This window comes from Muntiacus reevesi, chromosome 8 (assembly GCF_963930625.1).
Source record: "Muntiacus reevesi chromosome 8, mMunRee1.1, whole genome shotgun sequence".
NCBI classification, from domain to species: Eukaryota; Metazoa; Chordata; class Mammalia; order Artiodactyla; family Cervidae; genus Muntiacus; species Muntiacus reevesi.
Genome location: NC_089256.1, coordinates 31,932,988 through 31,955,586, shown reverse-complemented (window position 1 = coordinate 31,955,586; position 22,599 = coordinate 31,932,988). Strand labels below are relative to the sequence as shown.

General features: G+C 37.6%; 1 protein-coding gene across 5 annotated transcripts in view; it reads left to right on the top strand.

Moving 5' to 3' along the window:
- Positions 1–22,599, top strand: part of ANKRD28 (ankyrin repeat domain 28) — a 195,498-nt gene that overhangs the window by 67,129 nt on the left and 105,770 nt on the right. The window contains exons 1-2 of one of the 5 annotated variants that reach the window (XM_065943352.1): positions 7,031–7,048; positions 9,733–9,816. Coding sequence is in view for 2 of the 5 variants with exons in the window: in XM_065943347.1 (XP_065799419.1) it covers positions 8,492–8,608; positions 9,733–9,816 (201 nt within the window). In the remaining 3 variants the exon portion in view is untranslated. The other 4 variants (XM_065943349.1, XM_065943347.1, XM_065943351.1 and 1 more) reach the window with 4 other exon arrangements.

Genomic DNA, 22,599 nt, shown 5'->3' with positions numbered 1-22,599 from the left:
TGAGTTTACTGTTTCTCCAGCTGTGTCTGCCCTTGTCCCTCATGATCGCTGCCCCAACCACATGGACCTTCCTTTAGATCTTTCCTTTCCAGAATTGTTTTCCTTTTACAGTTTGTCACAGTTTCTAGTTTTGTAATATTTATTTGTGGGTAAGCTTCATTAGAACACAGATTGACTTTTTATTCATAATTTTGTTTTCTTGACCTAGCAGAAAGCCCAGCACATAGTAGATGATGAATAAATACAGATGAATGGATGAGTCATTGACTGACTGGATGTTATTGAGCCTCCATTTACAACATATCAATTGTATATACAATTGTATATTCAATATATAAATTGTAAAATAGTACCCACCAATGGTAGTGGAGGATTCAACAAGAATATGTGAGATAAATACTTGTTTCATTTTCCCTCTGTTGATTTTCCTTTGCTTATACAATGTAATATAGTGGGTTGTTCTTCAAGCTATTTTCTGGTCAATTATTGTTTCTGCTCAATTATTTGTGGCTTGTGTTTATAAGTTATTGTATATAAGTGATTGTTTCTATTAAATTTGTTGTGGCTAATGTTTATAATGCATTTCATTTATTGAAAATTTAAGTGGCTATAACATGTACTAGAGTGTGAATGGTAGAAGAACAGGGTTGGACGGGTATGTGCCCACTGATTGATGATCAAAGAAAGAACAAGATTCTCTTTTGGAGTTAGGTTCAGCTCCGTGTGAAAAGAGACTGAGAATCATAGTGACTCAAAACAAGGCAGAACTATTTCTCTCTAACACAAAAGTCAGGAAGCAAGTGGACTTGCCTGGTGACTCAGGCAGTGAAGAATCTGTCTGCAGTGCAGAGCACCCAGGTGTGATCCCGCGTCAGGGAGATTCCCTGGAGAAGAACTGGATACCCACTCCAGTGTTCTTGCCTGGAGAATTTTGTGGAAAGAGGAACCTGGTGGACTACAGTCCATGGGGTTGCAAAGAGTGGGATATGACTGAGCGACTAACACTTCTACTTTTCAGAAAGTAGGCAGTCTCGGACTTTCATGGCAGTTCTGTCCCACGGAGTCCTCAGGGACCCAGAGCCCCTTCAGCCTGCTTTTCCACTCCGCTAGACTCTGGTCCTTATTTGGTTTAAGATGGTGGCCAATCTTTCATGTTCCAGGAAACAGGATGGATATGCCATTTGTTCTTCTAGAAAGTTTTCTGGAAGCCACATGACACCCCTACTTAAAATACTGGTTAGAAGTTTGTCTTGTGGCTGCTTGCTAAAGGGAAACTGGGAAGTATCGTCTTTGTTGTGTGAAAACTTGTATGTTCTAGTTTAATGGAAAATGGCAAAAATGGGTGCAAAATATAGGTCTTTGCAAAGAACACATTGGAAAAGAACCTGATTCAGGGAAAGATTGAAGGTAGGAGAAAAAGGGAACGAGAGAGGATGAGATGGTTGGATGGCATCACCGACTTGATGGACATGAGCTTGAGCAAGCTCCAGGAGTTGGTGATGGACAGGGAAGCATAGTGGGCTACAGTCCATGGGGTCGCAAAGAGTTGGACACAACTGAGCAACTGAACTAAATGTGTTAGCACTATGAAGTATACAGTAATATTAATGATGAAAGGGTTAATAGTTTATTATTTATCATTATACAGTACTGGTAGGTTGAAACCACTTGAGGTCTTCAGATAACATTGGCTATTTTAGAAGTATGATTGGGTAAACATTTAGAAAATTGGTTCAGTTCAGTCGCTCAGTCGTGTCCAACTCTGCAACCCCATGAACCACAGCACGCCAGGCCTCCCTGTCCATCACCAACTCTGGAGTTCACCCAAACCCACGTCCATTGAGTTGGTGATGCCATCCAACCATCTCATCCTCTGTCGTCCCCTTCTTCTCCTGCCCTCAGTGTTTCCTAGCATCAGAGTCTTTTCAAATGAGTCAGCTCTTCACATCAGGTGGCCAAAGTATTGGAGTTTCAGCTTCAGCATCAGTCCTTCCAATGAACACCCAGGACTGATCTCCTTTAGGATGGACTGGTTGGATCTCCTTGCAGTCCAATGGATTCTCAAGAGTCTTCTCCAACACCACTGTTCAAAAGCATCAATTCTTCGGCGCTCAGCTTGCTTTATTGTCCAACTCTCACATCCATACATAACTACTGGGAAAAACCATAGCCTTGACTAGTTAGATGTTTGTTGACAAAGTAATGTCTCTGCTTTTTAATTCGCTGTCTAGGTTGGTCATAACTTTCCTTCCAAGGAGTAAGCATCTTTTAAATTCATGGCTGCAGTCACCATCTGCAGTGATTTTGGAGCCCCAAAAAATAAAGTCAGCCACTGTTTCCACTGTTTCCCCATCTGTTTGCCATGAAGTGATGGGACCAGATGCCATGATTTTAGTTTTCTGAATGTTGAGCTTTAAGCCAACTTTTCACTCTCCTTTTTCACTTTCATCAAGAGGCTCTTTAGTTCCTCTTCACTTTCTGCCATAAGAGTGGTGTCATCTGCATATCTGAGGTTATTGATATTTTTCCTGGCAGTCTTGATTCCAGCTTGTGATTCTTCCAGCCCAGTGTTTCTCATGATCTACTCTGCATATAAGTTAAATAAGCAGGGTAACAACATATAGCCTTGACGTACTCCTTTTCCTATTTGAAACCAGATTGTTGTTCCATGTCCAGTTCTAACTGTTGCTTCCTGACCTGCATACAGGTTTCTCAAGAGGCAGGTCAGGTGGTCTGTTATTCCTATCTCCTTCAGAATTTTCCACAGCTTATTGCGATCCACACAATCAAAGGCTTTGGCATAGTCAATAAAGCAGAAATAGATGTTTTTCTAGAACTCTCTTGCTTTTTCAATGATCCAGCAGATGTTGGCAATTTGATCTCTGGTTCCTTTGCCTTTTCTAAAACCAGCTTGAACATCTGGAAGTTCAAGCCTGGCTTGGAGAATTTTGAGCATTACTTTACTAGCGTGTGAGATGAGTGCAATTGTGTGGTATTGCCTTTGGCAGTTCTTTGGCATTGCCTTTCTTTGATATTGGAATGAAAACTGACCTTTTCCTAGTTGGTAAGTACATTACACATGGAGAATTAAATTTGATCTCTTTCAGGGATTTTGAATTCATCATTAAAAAAATATATATAGTGCCATTTTTGCAGTGTCTGTGCTAATCACATGGAAATCTGACCAGTAGCCTAGAGAGCAATTGTTTCTTGATTCTCTGCACCTCACCCGCCCCCCCCCCCCCCCCCCCCCCCCGCTTCCTCGCACCCTGCTTCCTTTTAAACCTGTTCACAAGACTTTTTCCTAAGTATATGGACTGGGGAGGCATGTAACTCAAGAGGATTGTTCAGGATCCTTGAACTGTGAGAAGTGTTTCTGAAACAGTTTGAACCCACCATTTTTTACCACAAGCTTGTATTTTTTAATACTCAGACTAGTTTGGTGCAGAGTAATCATTTAGCATACCCTCAATAAAATATTTTACTCTGTAATAATCAATCTGGAGTTTATGAATTTGTAAGAGATAAGATGAGCTTTGGGTTGGCTGTTTAGAAAGGAAAAATCATTTGTGTCAAGAAAAGAAATTCTGTTGTAACAAAATGGGGAACCTAAAAATAATCTTCCAGGATGTTAAACTTTTTATCAGTAAAATGAGAATTTTGAGCCAGCTTTTCCATGAATTGACTCTGTGTGAAAAGTAGGAGTAAGCTTTTGAGAGGATATGTTTTAATCTAAAGAATGGAAGGATTATGAAGTTGTCATTGAAATTGTTCGCCTATTAAAAAGTTAATCTGATATGGCCTAAAAATTAAATGCCTCAAGAAAAAAAATACATTTTCTTGCATTATTCAACTGAAAATAGCAGAAAACCCAGTGTTGAGTTAAATTTGCATAGTTATTGTCAATTTTTCATCATAATTTTTTTCTCCATTCCTCATTTCTTCAGTGGCTTCCCTTGGTGGCTCAGTGATAAAGAATCCTCATGCAGGAGACTTGGGTTCAATCCCTGAGTCAGGAAGATGTCCTGGAAAAGGAAATGGCAACTCACTCCAGTATTCTTGTTCAGTACAGACAGAGGAGCCTAGTTGGGGTACAGTCCATGGGGTCGCTAAATGTCGGAACAGGACTTAGCGACTAAACCACGGCAGCTTTTTCAGTACTCACTTACCTGTGTCCTTTTCCTTTAAGATGTGAATTCCTTGAAATTAGGAGGCCTGTCATATTCAGTAGGAGATGTGAGACAGCGCTGTATGGCACTGTTAACATAATGTTTCAGTATTTTTTTAATAACTTAATGTATTATGGGCCAATACTTTTTATTCTTGCTCTTTCCCTAGGCTGTGAAATACAATGAATGTGGAGGAATACAAAAACCTCTTGCCTAAGTTTATTGCTCTCTCCCTCAATAACACTTGGTAAGCACTAGTCTGGTTACTGGAGTGTAAAGAGACGTTTCTAGCAGTCTCTAGAGGCCTGAAAAGGGTGGAAACTTAGTAACAGGATGGAATCTCTGACCCCAGAACGGAGTCACCTCCCTAGTAAGGGAAGGTTGTCAGTATCCAGGGTTTCACAAGGAATATCTTTTACCTATCCTAAGTATCTGTAGTAATACTATTATCTTCATTTTAAACTTTGCTCTTAATAACACCATGAATAGATTCTGTTCAGCTCTTTAATAGATACTGAAATGATTCACAGAAATGTTAAGTAACTTGTTCAAGGTCACACAGTTATGTTTCTTAGTAGGAAGCCAGATTAGATTAGTTTGGTTACAGAGCCTATCTTCTCAATCACTGTTCTGTTACAGTGTGTCTCCAAGGTAAAAATCTCTGGAGATTATCATTCTTAGAAGTCTAAGTCTTAGACTCAAGGACTAAAGCAGCTTGCTCAAAGACACAGCTTTGTCTTTGGAATCTGAGCTCCAGGTAGGCTGACTGCTGAGCCCATAGTTTTAACTGTCATTCACCATCATTGTTTTATATACTGTCAACTTACACGTTTAAGTTGCTCTCCCACTAGAGGCACAAAATTCATTGTGTTGCATTTTAATACCACCATGTTTACTGGTTAAAATACATGAATCCTACCCCCATTGTCTTTTCTATTTTTGCCACTCTATTCCAGAGTCTTATGACATAATAGAATTTATTTCAGTGAAATTATTTACAGATGGAAGATATTGGAGGAAACAATATGTATGTAACATATCCCCTGCCTTCAAGGAGCTTGCTTTCCGTTTGGGAAAAACCAAAGTATGGAATTTGACCTAGAGCAAGAAAACAGGGTGTACCTGCCTAGGTCTAAGTAGGTGAACTTATATACTGGAGACTTTACCAAGCTAAAATTGTCCATATAAAAAGAAATTTTGTTTGGGGGGTGAAGCCCCCTGACGGTGACAGTATATTGTTACTATAGTGGTTTCATGCATGTCAGAATACTTGCATGTCTTTAATTTGACTTAAAATCATTTATATATTTTAAAATAACTAAGTGAAATTTTAGCACATTTTAGTATTTTAATACAGTTATGTTAGGGTTATAGGTTTTTTCATAAATTGATAATGGAGTTTGTTGTTAAATTCTGGCTTTCTTGTTTATATTATGCTGGATTTTTTTTTTTTTTTTTTTTTTAAATGTTGTGATAAGTCAACTGACTTAAGTGTGTGAGGTAACTCTAGCCCTGAAGTACCTATTTAAAAACAACTTGTTTGGGACTGTTATTGCTGTAAATAGTATGCTCCTTTGTTACCTAAACTTTTCACAATCATTTAGATTATTTGTCTTCTAATATCACATTCGTAGTCTGGTATTACAGATTACGTAACTCTTAGATGAGAGTGTATGCGTACAGTCAGTGGAAGCAGAGTAGATTAGAAAGAGCATGTGTTTGCAATTAGGTACAACTTTACTAATTTGCCAACTATGGATATAATAATTTCTAAGCCTTTTTTTTCTCTCTACATATGGGAATGTAGCAAGGCCATTGTAAATATTAAATGAGAATGTAACATCTAGCACATCACAAATGTTCAAGAATAGCTATTATGTTTATTAATAAAAATGCTGGTTGACAGATGAAAGAACAAAGATTGAGGAGGAATCATAGTATTTTCTTTGTCATTTTTCTGTGGGAAAATAACCCCATCCCTTGAGTAAACCAGGAAACGGGGAGGAAACAGAGAAAACCAACTATAAATTGGTTGTTTTTGACACTTATTCGTAGCTTCAGGATAATTACTTTTATAGGGAGGCAGAAGATTCTTTACTTTGTGTTAACCCTTTACCTTTTTGACATGTAGATAATTCACTACCAAGGACTTGAAACAATAGATTTATGTAGCTGTTTAACAGGTTTTAAGGCTTTGTTCCACATCCAGATGGGAAGACAGTATTGTTTCTTTTGTGAAATTCAAGTGATTTAGTAGAATTTTACAATTAGAATTTCTCCAATATGGAATTTTCATTTTTCTCTTTTAAAATATGATTTGATTGACTAAATTTAACAACTCAGAAATTGTTAGTGAATCTTAAATTTCTTTTGTTTAAACTTCACATTCTTGAAAATAACATACATCTAGTAGATTAAAAATAAACTTTACATTCTTGAAAATAACATACATCTAGTAGATTAAAAATGGTCTTGAGAAAATAGGAAGAAAACCTTGGGTGTATGGTATTTATAGTCTTATAAAATACTTCTCCATCTCTAGTTCTCTTTTATGGGTTCACTGCAGACATTCTCACTGCAGCTGTCACTATAGGGTTAAACATTTGCTATATTGTAACATACGAAAGCAGTTAAACTGTTTGGAATTGTTTACTTGCTAAAACCAGTGTTAGTCAGCAGAGGCAGTACACCAGATTTCCTTGTGGCTTTTAGTGGAAAATGTTAAAAGCGCACTCATTTTTCAGTTATAGAATTTTTTGGTTTGATCTGGATTAGTCACAGAACTGGCATGAACCTTCTAATTGTGAAGGCTGTCCAAACGCACTATTTTTTTCTCCTGCTAGAGGAAGTTACATCCGGAGCAGTAGCTCAGCTCTCTGGTAAGTGTAACATGTGAGCATTACTAGGCATTTCATCCTGCGGTTCTGCAGTCCTTGCTCTACAGACTGTTGCTCAGTTGGAATGCTTCTGTGGGGCCGATCCTGAGGTTCTCTGGTTTTTAAGGACCTACTACTCATTTGGAGGTGTCACTGGCGGTTTGCAAGATCATATGAGGAACAGGAAAGCATCTGAAATCGACTGGAAAGGAAGACTGTAGCGGTTTTCACAGTGGAAGGAAACTATATTGGCACAGAGGTAGATGATTGAATAAAGTAGTTGGCTCAGAGAAGATGCACAGTCTGCTGTTTTTTCCTCTGAATGAAGAGTCTTTGATGGAAGCTGCATTCATGTGGAGATCAAAGAAAACACTGGAATGATAAACTACTGGAGTTCTCTCCCTCTCTTTTTTAAAAATGAAAAGCCTGAAGCCGTAATTTGAGCTCAAATGCCTTCTAATTCCTTCGCAGCCTGCCTGTTCCATTAGGATTCTCCGCTAACACCATTTCTGCTTGGTGCCTGTGCCCTTTTGCTGGAGCAGCCACAGACCACTGCCTGATGGAGGAAGAATGAACACTCTGCCTTTCCTGTGCTGTCGATGGGAATTAAGCTAACTGTTTCTTTTCTTATATGGAATATCTGGATTAATCAAGCTGTATTCTAGTACCAAGAGTCCTATTGTCTCTTGCGGTCTGACTCATTGCATGTAAATGTACTGCAGCTTTGCTATTAATGCAGAGTGTTGTTTTTTTTTTTTTTTTTTTCTTTCTCAAACACAGAAAGAATTGTCAACCTCTGAGCAACATTTTGAGAGCTCTAGCTGCATTTTTTTTTTTTTCTTTTTTCTGGATAGTATCTGTATTAAACCAGCGAAGCTGAAGAAGTGAAGACAAATTAGAAGTGGAAACCGAATAGTGAGATTTCATATTTTATTTTCAGTGATAAGCAAGCCAGCTGCTGGTAACTATGACCTTGCAGGCAGGAGTGGGTATAGCTGTGATCATCTGTCTCAGCACTTGTTTCTCATCTTATTCTGTTGTGTGTGGTGCTATCACCCAAACAGTGATCTTTTTATGCAAGTGAATTTCTGTAAAACAGAGTAGTAATATGACTATTTTGGTAGCAAAAAAATATTTTTAAATGAACTTGTTCCGGACTCAGTTTTAGTTCTTGACATGTTGATGTGAAATTTCTTTTAAGTTTTACAGTAACCGGACAGAAAATAATAGAATTTGGGATTTTATTTTATTTTTTTTAGGAAGTTATGTAGTTATAATTTTAAGCTTTAGTTTTTCTGATAGTACTTATTAACTTTTAAAAAAAACCAGTTGTGCTTTTCAAAGAATGATTCTGAGTGCTGTACAGAAGAGGAGGAAAAACTACTTGTGCTCTTCCAACTGTGACTTTTATCACATAGCTTAGAATTCAGTTTTTTAAAAGAACGAATGAGTCGAGTGTGTATTGTTGTTTTGGAGGAGGTAGAAGATGAGTCTCCTGCATTCGTTTCTAAATTGCCACAGGAAAATAAATCCCTACATTCTCCACCTTCGGAAAATGTATTGGTAAGATACAAGAGTTTATATGTTTACTATCTTTTACTGAACTAGCAGGGTAAATTTTATTTTTTAAGAATAAATGCAAGTTAATTTCCACTAGTTTCATTAAAAACCCAGTGAAAGCAATATAGGTGTGTGAGTATGATGCAATATTACTTGTGTATAAATACACACATTTCCTATTTTCACTTTTTCAGATGTTTAGATAACATTTCAGACTTTATCTCTTAATCTCATAAAATGAGTTTAAAAATTAATTTGAGGATAGTAGGCTACAGCACCCATATTTCAGTTTATACTTTGTGGTTTTAGAAACTGATGTAGCAAGTATGAGGAACTGTATGTTTTAGCAAAGTTGACTGTTGCCAGCAACACGGAGGCACAGCCTTCTCTGTAGTGAATTTTGTATATTTACATGCAGGGCTGTTACAGAAAAAGAATCAGACTTCATCTTTAATTTTATGTTTAAAACTTTGTCATTTAACTTTTTCTTAGAGTATAATGTGATACCTTATCAGCAAGGCTATATCGTTGATTAAGAACTTGTTATATTTAGACATGCATGTGTCTGCCTCTTCATGTTACTCAATTTGCAGTAATTTTTAGTCTTTGAATAGCAGTGATTTTCATCAACTGTCAGGTTTCCTTTGGATTTTTATCTTTACACATGTAATGCTAACTCATGCGAGATATTCGGGTGCCCAATACGGAGCCGTTCACAGAGGCCTTCCTCTGGGCTCCTTGTCACACTGCTGGTTTGACGAGTTGTGTCCTGCAAGGATGTGTTGAGATGTCTCACTTGTATTTATTTGGAAGATACTTTCTTTTTACCGTCTGTATAAACAAAAGGTTTCCACTCATGTAAAATCTAATTATGCTTATTATACTACCTAATTTTGGTCATAAGGAATTGATTTTTTTTTTTTTTTTAATTAGGCCTACTCTTTTTTCCAAGGAGGAATCTTGTACTTTCATACGATTTGACTTCATGAAACTTGGTTCATGTCAAAAGCCAAGTGATTATTGTTGTGATAGGGAAGAAAAATTTTAGATTTGAAAGTTATGTGGAAATAGCTTTAGAATCATCCATGTGGTGTGATTAATGTTTTTGTTACTCTCTTGTATTTTAGCCCTCACTGGTGCAAGCTATATTTAATGGAGATCCTGATGAAGTTCGAGCACTAATATTTAAGAAAGAAGATGTTAACTTTCAGGTAAAACAGTTTCACTAATACCAGCCTTGAAGCGTACTTTGCTAGAGTTGATGATTTTTGTTAAAAGACATAACACAATTCTGTAAGTTTTTTTAAGCAAAGGTAGAAAAGTCTTGAGGCAAAAAGGAAAGGACTGGACATGTATATTCAGGGTAATAACTAAAACCTAGGACAACTAGGAGTCAGTGAAGGATTTTTGTTCCCCCCACCTTTTAGTTTGAAATTTTTCACAGAAAAGTTGAAAAACTTCTTTGAATACCCATATAACCTCCAGCATTGATAACATTTGCCATGTTTGCTATCTCTCCAATAATTACACAAGTTATATTTATACTACACATTTATTCCTTTCTTTTTATGAATCCCATTTGAAAGTAAGTTATAGACATCATGACACTTCACTGTTAAATATTCAGATGAGGATTCTTTTTTGTGAACTTAAGAGACATGTCTTAATTTTATAATATATCTAACTTGGTTCTGAGGTCAAATTTGCTTTCTGTAAGTAATCATGGTAAACATTATACACAAAGATGTATCTGTTTGGGTATCACAGGAAATAAAAACATTGCTTGAAAGTTCTTCAGACTTTTAAAGATACAGTGGATTTAATATTCAGGACTGACGTGAGGGACAGTTTTGGAAAGAGTGGGTATGTAGATAATTCGGTGTATGTTTCTCCAGTGGCGAAACTTTTTAATTTACTAAGCTGAGGTGGGTGAAAATATATAATTAACTGTAATACAGTCAAATTTTTTACTGTATATATTTTTACTGGAAGTTAATGTTTTCAGTATCTTTTTCATATGTGATTCAGTTCTCTAAATGATGGAGAGTAGGGAGAAGTCGTGATTCATAAGGTCCCTATAGCAACAGCAAAACAGATGACCTGGAATTGATTGGCCAGTTCTAAGAAAGCCGTGTTCTGCCAGCTCATCTCCAGCTCTCATCTTTCCCCTGTTCTTTTGGACAGTGCTATCGTGACCACTTGATGTTAAGTAGATATAAGAAGTATCTTATTTTTAAAGATTGAGTTAACTGAGTAAATTTGAATCTTTAGCTAAAATGATTCATCCTCACATTCTAAAATGTAACCAAAATGCTGTCATTACATTTTTCCCTTAAACATTGTGTTTAAGTTTATATTTATTGGAAACATTTACCTCATTCAGGATTTATTTTAAATGAAGTGCTGGTTACTTTATATAATTGGGGTGTCCTGGAGAGTATACTCAAGACAAAATAATTGTAGGGGTATAGACTTAGGAGAAGGAGAAAAAGGCATTCTGTTCTATTTAACATACTATTTTTTGTTTGTTTAAAAAAACTAGTTCTGTTTAAGAACTAACAAATCTCATCTTGTTGAGGAAGTTTGGTCTATAATCCTACTAACCATGGTTAATATCTCTATAAAGCCTCGTTATAGCCAACTGCTTTTCTGTTATAGTAATCAAATTATCTTAAATTTGAAAAGTTTTATGCTCAAAAGATTGTTTTTGAGAATCAGTTTATTCCACTGTGAAGTCCTTAGAAACCGTTCTGTGGCTGTAACTAGTGTGTGACCTCTTAACTTTTATGAGTTTTAGTTTCTGCTTTTCTCCTTATAGATTCCTTTCTTTGCTTACTTTTAAAATTTTGTTTCTTAGCATCTGCTAGCTTGATTTCTTGTCTGAAACATAGAACCACGCTTAGAACTAAAAGCTTGGTTAGTGTTTCAAATCAGTAGACCCTTCTTGAGGGGGACTTTGTCTTTAATGATCCATGGGGTTTTGACAATTTTTTTATGGCCTTTTCTCCTGTGACTCTTGCTAGTTGACAGTATTGTCATCATCATATTTAAGTCTTTGGCCATTCTTCTAACTTAGGATGGCAATTTTTTCCCCTTATTTTTATCCTCCATGATAAGGAATTGCATAGGATTTTAAGAGGCGAGTGTGTATGTTTGTAATAAAACTTACACTGTTCTCTAATATAAAACCTACTCATTCTAGATAGGTAATAAAATATTTTTAAGCTTTATGTCAGTGCAACAGTAGTGTTTTCTAAAATAATTTATTCAAATGAGTATTTGGGAATGACATCTTTTTGAAACTTACATCTTTTAAAGTTGTTTTTGTACCTAGAGTGGGTTTAAGAGTTCAGATTTGTCTCTATACTGTTAAATAAACATTGTTATTAATTTAGGTTAGCTTCTTGAGTCATATCCTGAAGTACTGAATACTGTGGACCATTAAATAGCATCTTTCCTAGTAACGTATCTAATTAATTTTTTAAAAACTGATATAAAATATTATTCATTCATATAATTTGGTCTGAAAGGAAGTCTTTTATTGTAGAAGGTACCTGAGATGATTTCACTAGAAAATATGGGAGTTTTCTTTTTGGAGACTTTGGCCCACAAGTGGTTGACTATCTGAGTAAATACAGGTTTGTTGTTTATACAGGAATTTAATCCAGAATAGGGTGTTTGGGCATTGGTTAAGACAGTAATATCATGGCCCTGGGTGAGTTTCTCTGTGAGACTTTTGGCTTTCTCTTCCTGGTAAAGAGATAACTGCTGCATCCTGCACTCAAGACCCAAACAACCAGAGAAACTGGAAAGGAAACTCTCTGTAAATTTCCTTTTTTTCTTCTTGAATCAAGCAAAAGATCTTTTTCAGAATCCCTACAAAACTCCCCAAGATTCCGTGGTTACAAGCCCACTGTAGACTGATCCACCAGCAGAGGTAGAATGGGATTAGCTTTTTGCTTAGATCAGTCATTGTTAATCACCAGGTTCGTCCTGTGGCATGAGAACGGAAGCTCATCATCAGGGATTTATTGAGCTCTATCTGAAGGGAATCAGCCTTTTCAGGAAGGAATAAAGGGAAAGAGTTGTTTGAATAGGTAACCTAGTAGAAGATTTTTGATTGCCTAAAAACAGTTGAAATGGCAAACTTTTAGAAAAATAGGTCACTCAGATGTAGAAGAAGCACTGTCTGCCAAATAGGTGAAACAGTTAAAAAAATTCAAAGGCAGGTTAATAGTCATAATGTAAAGAATTTAAGAAGGCTTTCTTATCTCTCCTTGCTGTTCTTTGGAACTCTGCATTCAGATAGGTGTATCTTTCCTTGCCTCTATTGCCTTTTGCGTCTCTTCTTCAGTGAACATTCTGCAGTGAACAATGCAAAGAAAGAGGAAAACAATAGAATGGCAAAGACTAGAGAACTCTTCAAGAAAATTTGAGATACCAAGGGAACATTTCATGCAAAGATGGGTACACTAAAGGACAAAAGCAGTATGGACCTAACAGAAGCAGAAAATATTAAGAAGAGGTGGCAAGAATACACAGAAGCACTGTACAAAACAGATCTTAATGACCTGGATAACCAACATGGTGTGATCACTTGCCTAGAGCCAAACATCTTGGAGTGTGAAGTCTAGTGGGCCTTAGGAAGCTTATCTACGAACAAAGCTAGTGGAGGTGATGGAATTCCAGCTGAGCCATTTCCAGTCCTAAAAGATGATGCTGTGAAAGTGCTGCACTCAATATGCCAGCAAATTTGGAAAACTCAGCAGTGGCCACAGAACTGGAGAAGGTCAGTTTTCATTCCAGTCCCGAAGAAGGGCAATGCCAAAGAATGTTCAAACTACCACACAGTTGCACTTATCTCACATGCTGGCAAGGTAATGCTCAAAATCCTTCAAGCTAGGTTTCAACAGTATGTGAAAAAAAAAACTTCCAGATGTTCCAGCTGGTTCTAGAAAAGGCAAGGGAACCAGAGATCAAATTGCCGACATCCACTGGATCATAGAAAAAGCAAGAGAATTCTAGAAAAACATCTGTTTCATTGGCTATGCCAAAGCCTTTGACTGTGTGCATCACAACAAACTGTGGAAAAGTTTCTTAAAAGAGGGGAATATCAGACCACCTTACCTGCCTCCTGTGAAATCTGTATGCAGGTCAAGAAACAACAGTTAAAACTGGTCATGGAACAATGAACTGGTTCAAAATTCAGAAAAGAGTACATGAAGGCTGTATATTGTCCCCCTGCTCATTATATGCAAAGTGTGGGGCTGGATGAAATGCAAGCTGGAATCAAGATCACCAGGAGAAATACCAGTAACCTCAGATATGCAGATGACACCACCCTTAAGGCAGAAAGTGAAGAGAAAGTAAAGAGCCTCTTGAAGAAAGTGAAAGAGAAGAGTGAAAAGCGGACTTAAAACTCAGCACTCAAAAAATGAAGATCATTGCATCTGGTCCCATCCCTTCATGGCAAATAGATGAGGAAACAACGGAAGCAGTGACACATTTTATTTTCTTGGGCTCTAAAATCACTGCGGAAGGTGACTGCAGCCATGTAATTAAAAGACGCTTACTGCTTGGAAGAAAAACTGTGGCAAAACTAGACAGCATATTAAAAAGCAGAGTCATCATTTTGCTGACAAAGGTCAGTATAGTCAAGCTATGGTTCTTCCATTAGTGATGTACATATGTGAGAGTTAGACCATAAAGAAGGCTGAGCGCTGAAGAATTGATGCTTTTGAACTGTGGTGCTGGAGGAGACTCTTGAGAGTCCCTTGGACAGCAAGTAGATCCAACCAGTCCATCCTAAAGGAAATCAACCCTGAATATATTTACTGGAAGGACTTATGCTGAAGCTGAAGCTTCAGTACTCTGGCCAGGCCAGCTGATGCATTGGAAAAGACCTTGATGCTGGAAAGATTGAGGGTAGAAGGAGAAAGGGGTGGCAGGGGATGGGACGGTTGGATGGCATATTGACTCAATGGCTGTAAGTTTGAGCAAACTGGGAGACAGTGAAGGACAGGGAAGCCTGGTCTGCTGCCGCCCATGGGATCTCAAAGAGTTGAATAAGACTGAGTGACTGAACAGCAACAATGTAGAGAACAGTTTACAGGATGATCATTTGAACAGGAATGTAATTTGAAAGGCCTAAGTGCTTCCGTCTTCTTAACCTTATTGTGAAAGTGAAAGTCTCTCAGTTGTGTCCGACTCTTTGTGACCCCATGAACATGGAATTCTCCAGGCCAGAACATTGGCGTGTGTAGCCTTTCCTCTTCTCTAGGGGATCGTCCCAACCCAGGAATCGAACCCAGGTCTTCCACATTGCAGGCAGAGTCTTTACCAGCTGAGCCACAAATCCATTTTACTCTTTAGGACTCACTTTTCTTTTGTTGTAAAATGTGTAGGTTTGCATTAATGGCCTTCATGGTTTTTTTAACACCCCAAATTTGTGAGGCTCTAAAAATTCCAGATGAATGATCTCCTGCTTTTGTCCAGAAGTTTTCATTTGTGTTTTCAGATTTATATGGCAATAATAATAATACCTTTCCCTAGTATTAGCAGAATTTAATGCCATATTATGGAGCCCAAATAATTTGAAATATTAATTACACATTTCAGAGAAAAGGTATGGCCTTATTAGAAAATTTTCTACAAGCAGGAATTGTTTTTTCTATTCACAGTGATATATATTGGTGTTAAATATAGTTTGTAATTCAGAGGCAGTGATGTGCCTAAACCATTTTATGGTTACTTGCTGTAACTCACACAGTAATCTTGTCAAGTTGGTAGGTTGATATTTCCATCCCAGCAATAGGTGACCACACAAAAACTCAGGAAGTATTTAGCAGAGCTGGAATTTGGACCTATGTAGATTTGACAGAACCTGGGGAAATTAAAAAGTAAATTGGAGATATTTGTTTCTTTTGCCAAATAGTGCCATAAAACAATGATGGTTAAAAAAAATGGATTTTTTTCCCCTAAAAGTTATGTCATCATTCTGTATACAAATGTGATCCTAAATTTCATAATCAAATACTGTTAGATTTTAGCATTGCAAATGAGTGAATAAACAAGCCTCCCTTAGTGCCATAGTTTTTGGCTAGATAAAAATGTCATTCAAAGTCGTTTCAAACCAGGGGTAGTTAAAATCCAGCCAACAGTGCTTTTAGTGTTTAAATCAGAGGAAGTCTTAGATTATGAATTCTGTGACTGTGACCCTTTCTAAACTCAGAAGAGTTGATTTAAGAACTAGTCAGTAGATCTTGCTTATAAGCTTGATAATTTTGAAAATGCTACCTTGTATATTTTGCATACTGGTTTCTAAATTTAGATGTACTTTTTTATTGAAAATTTTTTGGGATTGATTTTGCCAAAGTAGTCTTAAAAATACTGACATCTGTTAAACTTTCAAAAATACTTTCTGGGATCGTGGAAATGATGTTGCTTTTACTCTTATCAGATGAAGTTGTTCGGCAAATACATACATGTACCTACATGTGTGTATGTACGTCACACAGGCTGATTATTTGTTTTCAGTGTTGTTGTTATAAGATTGCTGGCAGTTCACACAAAGCAGTGAGCATGAGTTTACACAGTTGCTGAACTCCACCCACCCGCATTCTTCAATGTTCTCTAGCCTTTCCTAGAAATTGCCCAGAAGTGCCCTGATCTTTAGTACGTCTTTCTGGTGAGCACCCGTTGCCTCTGCTGGCTGTCAGCCCACCAGACTGTTCGTGTTCTTGAGGCCGTCTTCACAGCCCCCTCTCTCAGTTACTGGAGGTTATCGTGTGTGCTCTCCGTCCCCACAACATGCTTGTGTGCCTAGTTGTTTGCAGCTCTTAACAGTAGTTAGTACTGGAGCCACAGACCCCTAGCCGCATCTCACGTGTGCCCACACGGTTCCCAGCTGGCTTCCACTGAGCGTGGGGTAAAGCGGGGAAGGACTGGAGACAGAACCAGCTTGGCATCCTCCCTGGAGAGGCTTGCCCTATAGTTTCTCCATCCCTGACTAGTGCACCTCTCCTCTCTTCTTGCTAGTGCTTCTAGGTTTCAACCTCAGACTTTCACATTTTCTTTACCAGTGTTCAGCTTTCCTCCAGGATCCATAAATGAGCATGTGTTCCATGTCGTTGTCTGTGAATGTCTTATTATGATAGTCCTAAAACAAAGGAGGTTTTGTCCAATGAAACCAGCTGTTTTCGCAGCTAGAAACTTATGGTGACTTACCTCTATATTCCACTAACTTTTTTATTTAACATATATGTTTCTCCATTTTTCCTTTTTTTTTATCCCCAGTGTATTTGGAGAATTCATCCATACTAGCCTGGAGAGAGCTTCCTTATTCCTTATATTCACATAGTTCTGCACTTATGTGTTTATAAGAATTTATTTAATCAGTCTTCCTCTTAGAGGACATTTGAGTTATTTTTAGTCTTGCTGATTGGTAATAAGATAAATTCACCAAGTAAAGAAAAATTCTGATGAGCAAGCAGAATTTTTATTTAATTAAATTTTTTTTTAAAGTGAAAGGTTTATTTAGGGAGATACATACTCCATAGATGGGGCTTCCCTGATGACTAAGTGGTAAAGAATCTGCCTGCAGTGCAGGAGATGTGGGTTCAGTCCCTGGGTCAGGAAGATCATCTGGAGGAGGAAATGACAACCCACTCCGTATCCTTGCCTAGAAAGTCCCATGGGCAGAGAAGCCTCGTGGACTACAGTCCATGGGGCTGCAGAGTTGGACACGACTGAGCCCACATGCACATACCCTTCATAGACAGATATACTGGCTGACGCAGACGGTGCGAGCGTGCTAACGAAACTTGTATAATGTTGGAGTTTATTATGAGTTATTATAAATATATTATCAGCTTCCCAAATAGACTAAATGTCCTGTAAGTTCTTTATTTGAATCTATTTTAATGGACGTGTTTATGTAAATTGGCGGTAGATAAATAATGATAATTGCATTATATAACAAAAATGTCATAGATTGTGTCCTGAATTTCAGACTGAGCTGAACTTGCTAATTGCTAAGTCTCAATTAGTGCCTCAGTGTATTTTTAAATTTTATTGAGATATTATTGACATGCAGTAAGTTACATATATTTGAAGTGTACAGTTTTATAAGTTTTGATATGGGTGTACGCCTGTGAAACCATCACCACAGTCAAGATAGTTAACATTTCCATCATTCTCAAAAGATTCTATTTGCCCCTGACCTCTGATCTACTTTGTGTCACTATAGATTAACTTGAATTTTCCAGAGCTTTATATGGTAGGTCCTTCTTTTATCTAGCTCTTCTAACTCAGCGTAACTATTCTGAGATTCATCCATCTTGAGGCATATGCTAATAGTTCATTACTTTCTGTTGCCGAATAGTATTGAGTTGTATTGATATACACAATTTGTTTATCCACTCACCTGTTGATAGAGTTTGAGGGATTTTTTTTTTTATTTGTTACAAATAAAGCTGCTTTGAAGGTATGTCTACAAGTCTTTGTATGAACATATGCTTTCCTTTCTCTTGGGTAAATAGCTGGTGGCAGAATGGTTGGACCATATGGTAGGTGTATGTTTCACTTTTTAAGAAACTGCCAACTGTTTCCAAACTGGTTCTACCATTATACGTTCCCACCAACAGGACCTGAGAATTCCAATTTTTTCCACATCCTACCAGTGTTTGATATGATTAGTGTTTTCTCATCTTAAACATTCTAATAGATAGTATCTCACTGTAGCTTTGATTTATGTTTCTGAGATAACTGATGATGTTGAGCATCTTTTCATTGCTCCTAGGGAGTCTTTATATCTTTTGGGAAATGCCTTTTCAAATGTTTTTGGTAGTATTCTTTCTTACTAGATAGTTTCTTACTCTTGAGTTTTGAGAGCTCTTTATATGTTCTGAACACAAATCCTCAATCTGTGGCTTTATTTTCACTCTTATGAGTGTTTTTAGAGAACAGAGGTTTAAAAATTTGATGATACCCAGTTTATCAATTTATTCTTTTATGGATTTTGGTTTTGGTGATATGTCAAAAAAATATATCTCAGTGTCACATAGATTTTCTCCTATCTTCTAAAAGTTTTGTTTTTCATTCACCGAGTCTTGTCCGGCTCTTTGTGATCCATGAACTGTAGCATGCCAGGTTCCTCTGTCCTTCACTGTCTCCCAGAGTTTGCTTAAGTTCCTGTCCACTGAGTAGGTGATACTAGCTAGCCGTCTTATCCTCTGTCTCCCCCTTCTCATTTTGCCTTCAGTCATTCCTAGTGTCAAAGTCTTTTCCAGTGAGTCAGCTCTTCGCATCAGGTGACCAGAGTATTGGATCTCCAGCTTCATCATCAGTCCTTCCAATGAATATTCAGGGTTGATTTCCTTTAAGATTGCCTAGGTTGATCTCCTTGCAGTCCAAGGGACTCTCAAGAGTATACTCCAGCACCAGAGTTTGAAAGCATCAATTCTTCAGCGTTCAGCCTTCTTTATGGGCCAGCTCTCAAACATCTGTACATGACTATTAGAAAAACCATAGCTTGACTTTATGAACCTTTGTTGGCAAAGGAATGTGTCTGCTTTTTCATATGCTGTCTAGTTTTGTCATAGCTTTCCTTCCAAGGAGCAGACATTTTTAATTTTATGGCTGCAGTCACCATCTGCAGTGATTTCGGAGCCCAAGAAAATAAAATCTGTCACTGTTTCCATTTTTTCACCTTCTGTTTGCCATGAAGTGATGGGACTCGATGCCATGATCTTCGTTTTTGAGTGTTGAGTTTTAAGCCAGCTTTTTCATCTCCTCTTTCACTTTCATCAAGAGGCTCTTGAGTTCCTCTTCACTTTCTGCCATGAGAGTGGTATCATGTGCGTATTTGAGGTTATTGATATTTTTCCCAGCAATCTTGATTCCAGTTTGTGCTTCATCCAGCCCAGCATTTTGTGTGATGTACTCTGCATATAAGTTAAATAAGCAGAGTGAAAATATACAGTCTTGTTGTACTCCTTTCCCAGTTTTGAACCAGTCAGTTGTTCTGTGTCTGCTTGTAACTGTTGCTTCTTCACCTGCGTACACGTTTCTCAGGAGACAGGTAAGGTGGTCTGATATTCTCATCTCTGTAAGCATTTTCCACGGTTTGTTGTGATCCACACAGTCAGAGTCTTTAGTGTAGTCAGTGAAGCAGAAGTAGATAAATTTTACTTTTAGATCTATAGTCTGAGTTGCATGTGGTACAGGGTATACGTCAAAGTTCATTTTTTAATATATGGATATATCCAGTTGTTAACATATTTGTTGAAAATGGGAGTTCGCTAGCGGCCTAGTGGTTTTGGATTCTGGACTTTCACTGACATGGCCTAGGTTCATTCAGTCCCTCATCGGGAACCACACAGCATGGGTTCCCTCCTCCCCCAAAAAATCTTGAAAATTCTATGCTCTCTTCACTGAATTGCCTTTGCATTTTTATCAAAAGTCAATTGTACCTATATGTGTGAATCTGGTTATGGACTCTGTTATGTTCCATTGATGTATTTGTCTAGCTTAACACCAATACCACACTGTTTGAAGAGTTATAACTGATAGAAGAATTATATGTCTTGAAATTACCAACTTTTTTCTCCTTCAAAATTATTTTGGCTATTCTAGGTCCATTGCATTTCTATGTGAATTTTAGAATCAGCTTGTCAGTTTCTTGAGGAAGAAAGAAATCAGGCTTTTGTTAATCTATAGAACAACTTCGCAAAAATTAAAATTTTAGCAGTACTGAGTCTCCTTACCTTTGAGCAAGTTATATATTTCTCTATTTAGGTCATTTTTAATTTCCCTCAGAAAATTTTTAAATTCTGCTTTTACTTTTTTTTTTTCAGATTTGTCCATATCTTACACATTTTGTTCCTACTATAAATGTTTAAATTTCAAAACAGGATAATTATTCCCCACTCCTGAGATAATTTTTCCTGAGTACTTTACCCAAGGCTCTGGGAGTGGTAGGTTTTTCCAGCCTGGCTGGTAGGAACAGTGCACAGTTCCCTGTGTGTGAACTGAGTACTGTTACCTCTGATTCATGCATTCGTTGGTGATGATATGCAGTGCTGTGCTAAGTCACCTCATCGTGTCCAACTCTGACCCCATGGACTGTAGCCCGCCAGCCTCCACTGTCCGTGGGGTTAAACCGAGAATACTGGAGTGGGTTGCCATTTCCTTATCACCTCCAAATTGTGTTTTTTGTTGGGATGCATGTGTGTATGTGAAAAATCTTTCGTATTACAATGATTCGTGGCCCTCCCAAGAGCCAAAGAACATAAATTAGGTACACAGTCATTAAAATTTCCTCAAGGCAATTAGGAAAGCGTAGTCTAAAAAGTCTCTTGGGTTCAAGTGATAAAGAAGAAAAGATTGAAAAGCACAGCTTTAATCATTTTGGGTGGTTCTTTTCACAAGTCTCCACTCGTGAAAAGTCCCTTGCACATGTGCTGCTCAGTTCTTAGCACAAAGGGATATTCTGCAGGTCTCTAGGCTTCTCTCTTTGTATCATCACTCCACTCTGACATTCTGCCCTGAGAACTCTTATCCTGGTTTTCTCCCCAGACTGCCAGCTCTGTCTCTTCAGCTCAGGGAAATATGCCTATTAAAATTATACTTAACTTTATAAAAGCCATTAAGAAAAATTTTATTGATTGAAACAGCTAACATTCCAATGAATGTTTTCACACTTGCATCTTACATATTTTGTGAAATGGCAATTTTCTATTATAGTCCAGCAATCTTTTTGAAAAAGAAATTCTCTACATTAGTTTTCAAAACAATTGTGTTGTATCTGATAATTTAAAAATTGCCCATTCATAGATGGCATCACCTTTGCTTCCTCTTACTCTTATTGATATGGAATTTTGGTGTTTTTATTTCTTTTTTTTTTTTTAATGAAAAGCAAGTAAGCTTTAGCCTAGGAATATCTGATTGCTGCTAAATGCGTACACCTGAGGGGAGTCAGTTCAGTGTTTAGGATGCTCTGTGGACTTGTTGTTTTAATATTACTACTAATAGAGCAATATGTAGATTACAACATGAATTAAAACTGGATTCAAAACTTCTTAAATAGAATTTGCTCCAGGGCAAGGATCAAGCCTTCCATTGTGTAAGATAGATAGTGCTGGAAAGGGATTTTGGAGGTATAGTAGTTATGTCATTCAGCTGAGACCCCTGGAGTTTATTTGATGTGGTCACTTCCATTTAGCAGAGATAGCTTAAGAGCCTCATTTTCTTAATGTCCAGTTCTGTTTTCTGTCCGTGTTGTCTCCCCTGGCTTGTCACCCCTGTTTCTGCCCAGTGACTTAGATTAGAGCAAATTTCTTAGTTTTTCTCTTGTAGCTGTAAGTATGTAAGCCCTTAGTAAATATTTGATAGTCTAACTTGATATAATTTGGTATATTGGTTCATTCTCTTAACAAAAACGTGCTATTAACTATGCTGGGCACTGGGGAGACCAGTCATACATACTTTTCCCCATGTCGTTAATGCTCTTTCTTGACTCTGGGTATCAGTTGTGCCCACATTGCTTCCAGCTCTCTTCATCTCGTCTTCCATTTCTGTTCATTCTACAAGTTGCAGTTTATGGCAGTCAGAGCTCTTCCAGTGGTCCACAAAGTCCTCACTTCCTGGTGTACATATCCTGTAGAATCCCCTGTACTGTAAATATGATAGGATGGCACTCCTGTGAGTTTATGACATCTAGCACAGTTCACTTTCCAAAAGTGGGAATAGCTGGAGGGGCCTGACCTGATGACATGAGCTGTTTAAACCTGAATCTAGAGTCAGAAACACAGGGAGTAAGGAATGGAATATGAGGCAGATTATCTGCTGTTAATTTAGAAGATGGAGGGGCCACAGGTCGACAATTGTCTATGGGAGCAAAAGGAAGGAATCTTCCAGTTGATAGTCAGAAAGGAATATTGGAACTTCAGTCTCACAACCACAGGAACCAGATTTTGCCTGCATGAGCCTTGGAA